Source organism: Dasypus novemcinctus, chromosome 8, assembly GCF_030445035.2.
Source record: "Dasypus novemcinctus isolate mDasNov1 chromosome 8, mDasNov1.1.hap2, whole genome shotgun sequence".
In the NCBI taxonomy this organism is placed as follows: Eukaryota; Metazoa; Chordata; class Mammalia; order Cingulata; family Dasypodidae; genus Dasypus; species Dasypus novemcinctus.
Window position 1 is genome coordinate 55,726,809 of NC_080680.1, and position 15,210 is coordinate 55,742,018.

At 39.2% G+C, this 15,210-nt stretch overlaps 1 protein-coding gene across 19 annotated transcripts in view; it reads right to left on the bottom strand.

Annotated features, from left to right (window-relative positions):
• The window catches only part of MPDZ (multiple PDZ domain crumbs cell polarity complex component), a 175,200-nt gene that overhangs the window by 19,564 nt on the left and 140,426 nt on the right, over positions 1-15,210 (bottom strand). For all 19 annotated transcript variants that reach the window (XM_058301867.1, XM_058301855.1, XM_058301860.1 and 16 more), the window contains 7 exons: positions 13,786-13,982; positions 12,563-12,654; positions 11,901-11,991; positions 9,610-9,690; positions 2,184-2,276; positions 2,027-2,101; positions 357-531 (listed from right to left, as the gene is read on the bottom strand). In XM_058301867.1, the coding sequence (XP_058157850.1) occupies positions 357-531; positions 2,027-2,101; positions 2,184-2,276; positions 9,610-9,690; positions 11,901-11,991; positions 12,563-12,654; positions 13,786-13,982 (804 nt within the window). The remainder of the gene's footprint in view (positions 1-356; positions 532-2,026; positions 2,102-2,183; positions 2,277-9,609; positions 9,691-11,900; positions 11,992-12,562; positions 12,655-13,785; positions 13,983-15,210) is intronic.

A 15,210-nucleotide genomic window follows, 5' to 3' on the forward strand; every position in this document is an offset into this window, starting at 1 on the left:
ACACAACAAGAATAAGAATAAAAAACATGGTGTTTTAAGTTCATTTGCCAGATACACGAAATTACAGGATCCTTGAGCAAAAGATCCTTGAGAAGCAAAAAGTACCACTCCTTTGTTTCAGAGACGAAGCAGCTCAGGTTCAGAGTGGGTGGGTTTCCCAAGGGGATGGCTGGTTAATGCAGAGCACATGCCACTGCCTCAAAGTGCAGTCCTCTCTTCAGGAGCCCCTCTGTTTATACCATCCTCTCACCTAAGGGTCCCTGACCATGCCTTACAAACAACGTGCTGCCGAGTAGGGCCCTCTGCTGAGTTTGGAATGTGCCATGTACCAGGACTCACAAGAGCCTTGCTCTTACTTCGGGTGGGCTCTGGTTCCGGGGAGCCAGGCGGTGGGACCAGCAGAGACTGGGAGCTATTCTTCTTTTCTCCACTAGCTGTTCCTGCCGCTGAGGAAACAGTCTGGGAATCTGGATTCTCAGCATGAATGGTAAGTTTCACTGTCGTCTTTGCTGTTTTCAAAAGACTAATAAACTGGCAGGGTGTGGGAACAGAGAGGGAAACAAAGGCAAATGAGCAGATTCAATCAAGTCACTATTATAGCTGGACTCAAATGCTATCAATGATTGAGAAAAGACACAGAGGCAAATTATTTCCTTGGCAGGTTTTGAGGGATTAAGAAAGGAACGGTTCTAGTTTCTCTCTAGTTCATCTGATTGATAAGTCTAGGGTTCATTTCTATTCTAGGCTAGATTAGACCATATTCTTCCTTTCAATTTTTTCCAGTTTTAATTAATCTCATCCATTTCCCTGGGTCCCTCTCACCTTACAAGGCAAATTGGGGCATTTTACCTACTTCCTGATTCCAAAGAGAATCTCAAACAATTTATACACTTTAATAAAATGGAAACATATTTTAAAAGCAGGATAAAGGAAACACTACATACAGAAATTTAAAACAAGATATATAGGTTAAAGGGTATAAGTACACAATTATTGAAACTGAATCTTAAAGTGACTTTTGAGTTTCTTGCTGCCCAAAACAGAAATGGAAACATGGTGGTTACATGAGTCTTTCTCACCACCAGGTGAGACTGCACACCCAATCGCAGACAAGACTAAATTTTTTCTGATACTTACATATGAAAGGCTTCATGTGAGACATCTAGTAAGTTTCATTATCACTTTTTAAAAAAAGATTTATTTTATTTCTTTCCCCATTCCCCCCGCCTCCACCCCAGTTGTCTGTTCTGTGTCCATTTGCTGTGTGTTCTTCTTTTTGTCCGTTTCTGTTGTTGTCAGCAGCACGGGAATCTGTGTTTTGTCAGCTCTCCACGTGTGCGGCGCCACGCCTGGACAGGCTGCGCTTTTTTCACGCTGGGCGGCTCTCCTTACGGAGCGCACTCCTTGTGTGTGGGGCTCCCCTACGCGGGGGACACCCCTGCATGGCATCAGCACTGCGCATGAACCAGCTCCACACGGGTCAAGGAGGCCCAGGGTTTGAACTGCAGACCTCCCATGTGACAGACGGACGCCCTAACCACTGGGCCAAGTCTGCATCCCCATTATCACTTTTAAAGAGGAGAAAACTTAGGTACGAAGAATTGTTCAACTCCAAAAATATCATACATTTAATAGCTGCGTCTTATAATATGTTTACAGGGCAAAATGCATAGTAGATATTTAAGGAAACTAACATTCATAAAAAATATATTCCTTAAGTCCTAACACTAAGTTTGCCTTTAGCAGTTTCAAGTTTTCCAAAAGGAAAATGGAAATATTGTCAAAAATGTCCACTGAATATCAATTACTTTACCAGCCAAGAGAAAAATCCTTAATTTCACCTTTACTGAAATAAAGAAATTAGAAATTGAAGAACTTCCAAATAATCTCTCCTTTTTCCTTAGGGATCTGACTGTTACTAATTACACAGCTCTAATTCTCCATCCCTACCATAATGATCACACACACTCTTAGCCATGCCCAGGGTTGGGTACACTGTACCATTTGCTTTCTTTTGGAAAAGTACCTTTTCAACAGGATAACCAATGACCATTTCATCATCTACAGCCAAGATCCGATCTCCAACTTTGAGCTGTCCATCCTAAATGGAAAGAGGGAAGATTGTGATTTTCCAGAATTCTCTTTTCCACCAGTTTATGATAATGAGACTGGTGGAGCCTCACCTTGGCTGCTACCCCATGCTCAGTTAGACTCTTTACGATGACTCCGCTGAGTGTATCTTCTTCACTGATGGCGATGCCCAGACCCCCTTGATCCTAGAGAAAAGAACGAACCCTCAGAAATCCTAAAAAAGTTAATTTTATCCAAATGGAAAGGTATGTGGTCATAACTTCTCAATGTCTCAACTAACTTTTCTGAAGTCCCTTATTGGAAATCTTTTCTTAAGCAAGATTTCCAATTTTTTGAATGGGAAAAAATTCTTTTCCCTCAAATTCAAGTGTTTTTCACTCTTTTGATATATCTGACATCTCTAGTTACTTTACCCAAATATCCAGATAATAAATAATACATGGTCAATGATTTAATCAATAACACATAACATTTGCAGTTTAGTCTTGTATAATTGGCTGAGAGAATAAGTCATTTAAAACCACCTACAGTATCCTGCCTCCTCTCTTTCTGGCATGCAACTTAGAAGTAACAACCAAGCATGCCTTTCTGCCACTCCTTCCTTTCACAGACAGACTGCAATCTGGGGCATGCACCATCCTTCCTGGGGCTCAATGCCCTCAGTCTATTTCTCCAGATATTTGGGTTTTGATTCACTGTAGAATCAAAACACTCAACTCTGAACACTAAGACCTGCACTGAAAACCTGTCAAGGCTGGCAAGAGCAAAACTTTTGTCTATATTTTCCATGTTTTCTTTCATCGAAATCAAATAATCAATAATATTAGCTTTTACCTTTCTTTAGTATTTACTTTAATAAAATTAAAATAGGGTTTTAAGCATTTTCATTCTGGCCAGAGCCAGCCATCTCTTTCATTACAGTTTCCACCCAGGGAAAAGTCACAAAACACAAAGTAAAGAAAAGGGAATTCTGTCATGGCTTTTCTGAAATGTACATATGAGTGCCAAGGTTGTAAGTAGACACACTGATGGTCATAGCCATGACACTGTGGTAAGGCTTGACCATCATTTTAAGGATTATCAATGTTGTAGATTTCTGGTGTAGATTATTAATGCCGGATGAATTCAGACTGTCACTGTGCATCACTTTCTACCACTCTCTCTTTCTAGGCAATCAGCCATGATTTAAAAGACATGGAAAATGACATTGTTAGGGTGAGAAGTGCTGGGTTCAACTTTACCTTCCACTTAATTGTAGACATTTAGATATGACATTTCGTGATCTCTAAACTTCAATTTTCTTATCTAAAAATTGGAGTAATAATACCTGCCCAACCACGAGACTGCTGTGGGGATTAAGTATAGTAAGAAAAGGCTTGAAAGCTTGAAACAGCATACAAAATTATATAATTAACATTTACATTCCTTCTACTTGCAACTCTTTAAGGAACAATCAAATCTGCCAATTTAAATAAATTCTCTAAACTTCCCAGGATCATGAAACCCAAAACCTTGACCTAGTGGTAAAAGAAATATGGCTTAACCAATAGGGAGACCAACCGGCTTCCAAACTGACAAAATCCTAATACCAATAACAAATATAAATTATTTAGAGTTATCCCCTACTTGGAGTTTTCTACACCGATGGTCTCTCTTATTACCACAAAGAAATAAATGTTTGTTTGAATAAGCAGCACCCTCTATCTATGACTGTATGTGTTCAATTCTGAGAATTGATTCCATTATCCACTCACTTACCTGAAGTCAGAAAAGTAATTTCCTGGTACAGTGATATTAATTGGTTGTTTATCCATTCCCATCTTGTCCACTGTAAAAACTCACAGATTTCCTTAGAAATTTCCTTTTCCTCTGCTGCCTCTAATACATATGACTTCTACTCCCCACACCGCCTATGTTTCAGGTGGCAGTTTTAAAATATGTGTACAAATTCTGATACTTCCTTCAAGAAGTAGAGCCTAGATAAGTCTAGACTGGACTGAATGACTCAATTATAATAAACAATAAAGCAGAAGAGATTGTATGTAATTTCAAAAGTTCATAAAAGGAAGCAAAGGATTCCTCCTTGCTCTCCTTATTTTTTGACTTTTTTTTTTTAAGATTTTATTTATTTATTTATCTCTGCCCCCCACCCCCCATTGTCTGTTCTCTGTGTCTATTCACTGCGTGTTCTTCTTTGTTTGCTTCTGTTGTTGTCAGTGGCACAGGAATCTGTGTCTCTTTTTGTTGCATCATCTTGCTACGTCACCTCTCCGTGTGTGTGGTGCCATTCCTGGGCAGGCTGCACTTTCTTTCGCACTGGGCGGCTCTCCTTACGGGGCGCACTCCTTGCGCGTGGGGCTCCCCTACACAGGGACACCCCTGCGTGGCAGGGCACTCCTTGTACGGATCAGCACTGCGCATGGGCCAGCTCCACACTGGGTCAAGGAGGCCCGGGGTTTGAACCGCGGACCTCCCATGTGGTAGACGAACACCCTAACCACTGGGCCAAGTCCACTGCCCCCCTTGCTCTCTCTTAAATCATTTCCTCTGAAGAAAGCCAGCTGCTGTGTCAAGCCAAGCAGCCCCAGAAAGGAACTAAGATCTCCTTTCAATAGCCACGAGAGTAAACCATCTCAGAAGGCAATTGCCTAGATCCAGGCAAGCCTGAAGAAAGCTGCAGCACAGGCCAGAATTTGGTCAGCAGCTGCCTAAGAGACTGAGCCAGAACCACTCAGCTAAGCGGCTCCCAACTTCCAGACGAAGAGAAACTATGAGATAAGAAATGTCTGCTGCTTTAAATTGCTAGGTTTTGGGGTAATTTGTTATGCAGCAACATATAAGTAGCTACAAAGATGGGGCCTCAATGACTTAAGTCAATTCTACAATTCTATTCCCCTGGCCATAGTCCCTGGCTCAGAGGTAGGCATATGATCTAAAATGGTTCAATGAGGTTACATCTGAGGACTCCTCAGAATGCTGGGATAGCCACTCTCTCTCAATCCTGAAAAAGGAGCATGAGGCCCAATTATGACTGGCAGCTTGCTAAGTTTTTGAGGGGGATCAGTCTTGAGATGAAGGTGACACTGTGGGTGGCTGTGCAAAGAAAGGGAAAGAACTAGCTCTGATGACATGGTTAAGCCACAGGATCAACGATTTGGGAAGAATGCTGACCAGTAAATTGAGCCCATAAATCCCCTTTGTGGATTAAGCCTGATGGAGTTGGGTTTTTTGTTACTTGAAACAGGAATCCTAAACGGAACAATATGCTACAAATCTGCATGTATAATATGCACGACCTCCACTTAGAACCCTGAAAAAGTAAATAGGGGTACACATCTACAGTTAGTTGATATATGTCAAGAATAATACAAGTGTGAGTATGAGAGTGCAATTTCCTACCTAACTATTCAACATTACACCTCACTTTTGCCAGAGCACATACAGTACTTAGCAGGAAAAGATCTGAGACACTGTTCTGAGATAGTTATTAAAATGCCACCATACAGGGAATGTGAAGCAAATTAAGGGAACATATTTAAGGAGGAACAGTTTACATAATTAAATAGCTAGAGAAGAGTAAACAAGAATTAAAAGTGGGATTAATCTGAACATACTATTATTATTATCGAGAGAACTACTTTGAAGTTGGAAGATTTCCTAAAATTCAGGAGAAAAAACCCTTAACTATATTTTAAGGTTTTTGCAATATAAAACTGCATGATTAAGAAATATAACTCTGATGAACATGTGAGGCTGTTACCTACTTTGATGTATAGGTATTATTCTGGGTCAAAGTGTACTTAAAATAGATCTTTAATCAAGAGCATGTTTTCTGTTAATTTCAATCAGATGCTCAGGGTTCACATTATATATGTAAAGACTTCCTATTTATACTTTTATTTCCCCATTTTAGGAAAAGGTAAAAGATTAAAAGAAAAAGATAATGAACTTGTCAAGAGTGCTTCTAAGGAGTCAGAAGAAAACTAGAAATAATCCATTACTTTAGGTCCCACTTTGAGAAAACACAAAAACTATTCTTTCTGTTTCTATCTCTATCTTTTCCCTAGGGCACTTAGACTGCATCTAAGTGTTTATTCATTCTTCCACCTCAAATACTTACAATAGGGTAACTGGGAAGAAAGTGCATGAGTTTCTTCTCTCAAAGTATGTTTAATTTAGATGTACATACATGACCAAATGCAAGTTCATCACAAAAGATGTGTCTTGGGCCATATATTGTTAAATGACAGACAAATGAAGACATTAGTAGTAAGCACTATGCAGGCCAGAATATCAAAGGCATATTTAAAAAAAAAAAACAAAAAAACAGAGGGAGATTTAAGCTGGGTCTTGAAATGTACATAAGATTTAGATAAACTAAAAACAAGAGGAAGAACATTCCAAGTAGGAGAAAAATAAAAACAACGGGAAGAAGGGGTACATTCTCTATGTGCTCTTGATACAAATCAGTTTGTCTTAAGTAGAGGATTCTTATAAGGAACAAACAGGGATTTAGGCAAGGTAGATGGTGCTCAATTGCCAGTGGAAATAGGGCATGAAAAGTAGAAAATGAAAAATAGGGAATGAACTTGGAGGTAGATGTCCAGAATGTTAAGTTCTAGCTTTACCACTTTGAGTTACAGGAACATTTAAAAGTAAAGAAAAGAATAGCAACCTCACAGGATTTCTGAGATGTAAATGACATAACACATGTATATGACTCTACCATTAAACTGTGTTCTAAAATAATTAATCACACTTTAACAAAAACAAAACAACAAGATAGTACAAATGATAACGGGTTTCAAATGAGGCATGAATGTTAAAAAGCTGGCTAATTCTCCCTTCTTTGCTTGAGTTTTGTTCCCAGCATGGTCCAGTAATGGGCTTTGCATGATGTCTCAGTATGTCACTTTCAGCAATGGACTCCTCTAAGAACGTTTTCAAGGACACATTCTCTGGGATACTCAGAACCTTGTGATTAAAAATATTAATGGGAAAAATAATTAAAATAACTTGTACTGTGCAAAGTGCTTTATGTAAATTCTTTCATTCGGTCATTATAATAATATCCCTAAAATAAGGTATTTATTTTCCCCATCTTACAGACAGGGAAACTGGCTCAGGGAAGTTACCCCAGTGAAGTAAATGATTGCTTAAGCCACATGTTTGTTAAATTACTAAAATCATGGATTGATTGCCTCTTCAGTTATTTGGCTTCCAATAATAAAAACATTTCAAGTACCTGAGCCTTGTTTTAAATCCATATATAAATGGAAAGGTTCTGTGGGTAGTACATCTAAGAGTCTTTAAGTTCTTAGATTCTTCTATAGCAACTAATTTGGGATGAGAAATGCACAAATAGGCACCTGTTGAATAAATCAGCTGGAGGTTAAAGGTAGAGATTAGCTTGTACATTGCAGGATGATCACTCAGAATATTTATCTTTATTTTAGAAAGTATCATGCTTACTGGCTCACCCAATCCCAAGAATAACCCTCTGATGCAGGTAGCACATTTACAGAAGAGACCAATAAAAGTGACTTATTTGAGATCACTCAGGATGTGAGGAGGGTTTCCGAGAAGTAGAGCAGGATTTTGTGCACCTCCACTGCCGAATGCCAGGTTAAGGAATTACTTGCTGAAGAACAAAGTCCCTAAAAGGTTCTGAGTAGGGGATTAAAATGATGTAAACAACCACATAACACCTTAATCAGCTAGCCTAACACAGGAGGAGAAAGCGTCAGAGAAAATCAGTGAAAGAAGTGGTCATCTCTTTGCCAGCTTATCCTTTCCAAAGAATAGTTATAACAATAATAGTAACAGGCAATATTCATATGTGAGCCAGGCTTCGGACTCTATACATGTATATTTAATGCTCGCAATATATATTTAGTTCTCACAACAACTTTATGAGGTATGCACTACTATTATCCCAATATTGTAGAGGGGAAACTATGCACAGATTAAGAAACTTGCCCAAGGTTATAGTTAAATTGCAGGCTCGACCCAGGCGTTCCAGCTCTAAGTTAACGCTCTCAACCACTATAGTATTCTGCTTCTTATCCCTCCATTTATAAAGTTCATCCACCAACTTTTTCTAGGCACTCATTTCATTCCATGATGCATTACACCCTAGGTGAATAAATTAGAATCAATGCCATGAAAGGATATATGTTAAAAATTTATTTTATCTTGGACTGTTAAAGATAAGCATAGACCAAGATTGAAAAAAATCATTCATTTTAATGAATTCAGCACACATTAAATTGTTTGGTAATTAACAAATTATCAGGAAGTGATAGCACTTTTAAATACAATACCACAGATTCTGACTTCAGGATTTAGAAGGGAAAAAAACAAAAACAAAAACAAAAATCTAAACCCTGGAATCAGTAAGGGAAAGATATTGCAATAGAATGAGGCATTAGAGGGCAACAGAGTGAGGGATTCTTGAAGTGTATGAACTTCTTGATAGAAAGGGCAAAGGGCCTGACCGATGACCCACAATAAGGACTTCAGGTATAGATATAGGAACAAGACCAGAAGAAACCAATACATATGGTCATGGTATTTTCTCCTTGAACACTCACAGCCTGACCATGTGCCAGGCGCAGGCATCATGACAACCATCTAATAAGCAACTCATTTAATCTTTACAATGACCCAAATGATGGCACTGTTATTTCAATTTACAGATGAGGAAACTGAGGAATATAGAAGTCTAAAATGTGTATGTGCCTGAGAGAGCAAGGATTCAGCTCAGAGAGACTGACCCTGAAGTCCAAGGTCTTAAGAATTATGCTGCTTTGCCTCATGGCTGGAGAGTGGTATCTGGATCTTTCTTTCTGTTTCATGGAAATATCCTATTCCTCCCCTCCCCCCGCGTGCCTTCCTCTTCTTCCTGAGCAACTTACTGCTCTACTGTTTATCTCCTTGTTTATCCACTGACCACCTTCCCCTCAGCAAAAGCCTGTAGCATATGAAAAGCACTGTAAGGTTTCTGGTCAGGAAACCGCCTCTTTAAAGTGGTCATTTAAACCTAAAGTTCAGTTTTTTTGTATAAGTGAATACCTCACTGATGCCTACCAAGAAAAGTTCCAATTGTTTGCATTTTCAGCTTTATGAAGGGTAAAGGTGATCACCTCTATTCCTTTTATTTCCTCTATAGCAGGCATTTGGTAAATGTATCAAAGGATAGAAGGCTAAAGTTTATACCTGGGGGAAATCAAAATGGCAGGAAAAGCTGGGACACTAATAAAGCGGCAATTAGCACAGTGGTTCTCAAACTTAAGGGTGCACTGGAATCACCAGGAGGGAGGACCTGTGAAACCCAGATTGCCAGCCCACCCCCGGAGGTTCCCATTCTGCAGGTGTGGACAGGCCCAGACATCTGCTCTCTAACAAGCTTCCGGTGATGCTGATGCTGCTGGTCTGGAGATCATACTTTCGAGAGCCAGTGAATTAGAACACTGATGTGAAGATACATCATTTCATTTCAATCTAAAGCAGATTTACCTTGGGAAGCTCCAGATGCTGCACATTTTTAAATGAACTAAGGTCCACAGGTGCATGAGAAGGAGTAACACTTGGTTCGGCCTGAAGAGGGGAAAAAAATGGCACAAAAGGTAAACGAGTGTATGTATTTCTGTTTGTTTATTTATATATAAGGGCCACTTAAAATTATTTCATATATCACGATCTATTATTACTATAACATTCTATAGCATTTATGAACATTATAGTCTCAGAATACTTACAAAGTATGATTAGACAGTGATTATTTTAGAGCACAGAGACACTAAGTAGCTCTCAAGACTGTGTTGATTCTAAGCTATTATACTAAACGTGAAACTCACTGAAACATAAAATGCCAACAGAGATGCCATTCATTATTCTTTAGCTTTAGTCTTGAGAGAGTTTAGGAACTATTAAATGTTTTAACTAAAAATTATTAAAATAGTCTATTTTTTACTTAATACAATTAATACAAAAATAAAATTTTCAAATGATGACTACACAACTACGTGATTATACCAAATACCATTGATTGTACATTTTGGATGAATTGTATGCTTTATTAACATGTGTCAATAAAATGGATTTGTTAAAAAAATAAAAGAAAATTTTCTCCTTTAGGACCTCGGTATCTTGAATAACCACCTGACTCAATTCAACAAAATAAGCAGTTAGAATGAGACAATAATTCATAAAGCTCTATTATGTACTGGTAAGCCCAACATTTAAATATTCATTTAGTGGAGTATTCCCATTCATATAATAACTTCCTCCAATGATAATGACCACTTGCTTTTCTAGTTTTAAACCTCTGACTCCCTACTATCTTTCTTTATTTATCCTAGATACATATTCAAACAAGGCTATTCCAAATCCAAACAGAACTACTAAAACCTCTTTCAACTCTGTCACCTTCTAGCCACTGTCTTCTCTCTCCTAATCTCTTATTCATCATATACTCAAACCGCTCTTCTCAAAAATCATTAATGATCTCCTAATTGCCAAAACCAATGGACTCTCTAGTCATCTCTTTCTGACCTCTTTGCAGCACTTATGGCAGTAGAATATACCCTTCTTGAAATGTGCTCTCCTCAGTTGCTATGCAACATACTCTCCTGGTTCTTTTTCATCTTTTCTAACAGTTCTTCCTTGCACTCCCTCTTACTGTTGATTTTCCATGATTTTGACTTTGACTTTCTTCTCCTTTCTAATTGCTCTCCACAAGCAAGTGCCTCAGAAACTATAGTTAACTGAATCCATCTCAAAACTCTAGACCAAATATCCCACTGTACACCTCTACCCAGGCTTTCCAGTAGGCACTTCATTCACAAGCTGTCTCAAATAGGATGCATTATCTTTTTGCAAATAATGTGCTCCTTTTCTCTTTATTTCCTATTTTCTTGAAAGCTGGTCATCCATTCATTCACCAAGTCAGACATCTGGAAGTCTTGTACATCCTATTTGTCTCACTCACCATCATAGCCCTAGCCCCAAGAATAGCCCTGACACAAGACAGATAAAAAATATTAGTAGGATAAGTGAATTCCTAACTGCTAATTTTTCTTCAATGTATACATTTAGTGGTGGATGAAGCACTGTCCATTTGGTTTCCTTAACAGCTCATCTAACCATTTCTTGCATTATTAGTTCAGGCCCTCATTGTCTTTCTCCTGAATTACTCTCATAATTTTCTCATGCCCTCTAACTTTTCCCCCCTGTGACCTCAGATTTTTCTCATAACTACTAGCAGAGTTTTTAAAAATACAATTGCCATTCTTCAAGTTGTCCATTGCCTCAAAGACAAAGTCTGTCCTAAAGTTTTCCAACATCTGCCCCTCTCTCTCTTTCTAGCCACCCTTTCCCCATTCCTTGCACCCCACTGCAATGTTCACTCTCTTGCGTTTGCCAGAGCCTTCATGCAATTTCTCACCCCCTGCCCTCTGCTTGCAATGTCTTCTCCCACCGAATCCTCTCCTTCCAACACACACTTCATGTGTTACCTACTTTATACAGTCTTATTTCTACTCCCTCTCTTGGGAAAGAACTGACAACTCTTTTTCTACAATCACTGTTTTCTATGCAGATGTCTGCTGGCAGCCTTCATTTCAGTGGTGTGCTTATATACACGAACACTGTCTTGTACCAAGCTATAAACCCTTGAGGGCTGAGGCGATGGCGTTCAATTTTGATATCTCTGTAAGTGTTCTGTTATTATTTATTGAAATAATAAGTGTTATATCAATCAAATTTTCTCAGAGAAATAAACACAATCTATATATATGTATATATACCCCCTTATCTTGAAGATTCTCTGAGGTAGAAGGCAAAGGTTCTACTGTATTTCCAGGGCATACGGCCATCTGACTTACTGCATCTTTGTTTCTAAAATAAAAAGCATCAGCATATCATAATAGTTCACATCATTTTCACTTTTCTACTTGTAGAATCACAAGGATTATGAGAAAAAAATTCTTTAACTACAAAGATCTGAGACATCAAACACATATTTACATATGTTTTATTTTCATTCAAAAGTACTCAAGGGGAAGCGGTTATGGAGGGTCCAGGGTTCGATACCCAGGGCCTCCTAACCGGTGGGGTGAGCTGAATCACGCGTAGTGCTGCCTTACGCAAGGAGTGCCATGCCACAGGGATGTCCCCCACGTAGGGGTGCCCCATGCGCAAGGAGTGCACCCCGCAAGGAGAGCCACACGGAGAGCCGATGCAGCAAGATGACGCAACAAAAAAAGTGACACGGTTTCCTGGTGCCACATGACAAGAATGCAAGCAGACGCAGAAGAACACACAGCGAACAAACACAGAGAACCGCTGATGGGGGCGGGGGGAAGGGAAGGGAGGAGAAACAAGCAAAATAAATCTTAAAAAAAAAAGTCCTCAAGAGTTGAAGTGCTAACAAAAAGTATCTGGCAAACCAGCAAAAGAAAATGCTCACCTGATAAAAATTATTTTTACTTTGGAAGGGGCACATTTAATGATGGATGAGGCATTCTGGTGACTTCTTCCATATAACATTTGACCATTGATCTATGCAAAACAAATATCAGTTGAGCCTGGAATTTAAATTTCTTAACATTTTGATCATTTTTAACATTCCTGATGATTTTTTTATCATCTTATCTAGCTATGAAAAACACATTTTTCTTCCTTTAAAATAATTATATATATTTTCTTCCCCAGAACACAAACCTGACTTTTGATGATGAATTAAAAAATGCTCATGTTTAAAGCCAACATTAAAATGGCATACATGTAACCTGGTAGCCACAGACTGCTAGTTAAGAGGTACCACTGAACCTACTGCAGGGGCACAGAAAGTAAACTTCCCAGCAGGCACTGGGCTTCTGGCATGCTTTGTACAAAGCAAGGGCTCTATGGAAGCACTGTGGTCTGCAAAGATCATCCTGGAAAGCCCCTGTTAGCACGTTTCCCAGTTAACCTCAAAACGCAAGCCCAGGAACATGCCACCAGGAGAAGCAATGCTGGGAGATTCAGGATTTGGGCACAGAATGTGCCTCAACAGCACAGTACCTGAAGGAACTGCCAGTCACTTAGCCATTGCTGACTGAGCCTCCTCAGTCAACAGAGAAATACACTAGGCATGGGGAAGGTATTAAGGCAGGACACTTGGATCCTAGACTAGAGAAGGCAAGGATAGACAAAACATGCAAATACTATTCCAAACCCTACAACGTTAAGCTCCACAAAGTCATTTTGTTTGGTGGGCTGAGTAATTGCTTTTGGTATTTAGCCTTAACCTTGACCCCACTTCACCCCACCCCACCACTTAAACCATTTGGGATTCCAGGGTGTTCAAAGGGTCAGCCTCATTACTGGGGTGGGACTGGTCATTTGGCTTTATAAGAGCTCCTAATAAAAAATGCAGCACACACAAAAATGGTTTTGCCATGTGATCCTTACTACTCTTGGAACAAAAATTGTTTCTGGTGCTACACAGTCATGACCTTTTAATGGGAGTTAATGGGAACACATTTGGTTTAGAGCCAAATTTGCTGCAATATATTTATTTAAGTAAGCTTTAGTTTTCATAGTCACAGTGTGAGACCCAACAGGGTTTTCTGTAAACTGATGATTCCATTACACCATTACTTCCTCAGGTTCAGCAATAATAAATCAGAGTTCTCTACAAGAACTTACCTCTAGAAGCTCATCTGCTATCTGCAATCTACCATCTTTCCCAGCTGCTCCATTTGGATCAATACCCACTATAAAGACACTCATCCTGGTTCGGTCTTTGTTCCCAGCAAGACTTAGACCCAAGCCACTATGACCTTTTTCCAATTCAATCATATGTAGCTCGCCTGTTAGAGTTCCATAACGCTCTCTGATATTTTCTATACACAGACAACAATAAACACACACACCCACATAGACACATACCAACAAAACAAAACAAAACAGAGGTATCAAGAGTTAATCCATAGCCAAATGCTTTACTACAGGAGGCTAATCAGTTTTGTTTCAAAAGAGCATTATTTGTAAGAAAGGCCAAATAGACTGGCCACCTGGGTATCTGGACTGGTTTCTTGGAGTACCAAACTTCAAGGAATTCATTTCCATCCAGGGTGGAGAAAGTACAGTGTCTGATTAATTAGTTTGCCTTGAAGTGATGACATTTAACAAACTCTCAAAATCAAAACTGTGATAAAGCCAGAAAGTTATTTATCATTTGCAAAGGGCAACAGAATTGTTAAGTCATCCAGAATATTTGTGTTAACTGGTCAATGGGAGCTTTTCTCCCAGAAGAAAATCTACATTGGAAGTCACATAACATTGGGCAGTTGCTTGGTGCACATATCCAGAGTAAAGGGAATGTGTTTGTTTTTTTTTTCTTAATGCACAAGACTATCAGGTCAGAAAATCAATTGCACCTACTAAAGTTTGGGGAAACATGTCCTAATTAAATGAGCTCATTCATATCTCCCACCCTACATGGTCAAGACATGGAGTTTATTCTCCATCTATTTACTCTGGATGCTTTGACTGCTTTGACCAAAAGACTAGGGTGACAGTAACACTATGTTCGTTCGAGATATAATCCTTAATTGGTCTGGCAGTTCTACTTTCTGCCTCAGAATGCCAGCTCTGTCAGCTGTGAGCCTAAGCCACTTGGTGACGCTGCCACAGGTAGTCCATAGCATCAGATGAGTAACCAGACAACAGCCAGCACTAACTGCCAGCCAGAGAAGTGAGTCATCTTGGACGTCCAGGCAATGAGCCCAGTCAACAACAGAATTCTGATATATTAATAAATTATTGGTATAAGCCATAATGTTTTGGGGTAGTTTGTTATAGGGCAAGAGAAGACTGAAATATTCCCCTTTACGGTTTCCTCAGAGTACACTCTGGTCACCTTGACTGGATTGGCAATACCCTCTAATTTAATTCATAATGGACTAAGAATATTGCAAGCTTTACAAACCATCTCTCAGAAAACTCTACTACATGGTTAATTTCATGCAATATTATATACATATTTTTTAAGTTACCAGGGCTGGGGACTGAACCCAGGACCTTAAATATGGGAAGCCAGTGCTCAACCACTGAGCCACACCAGCTCCC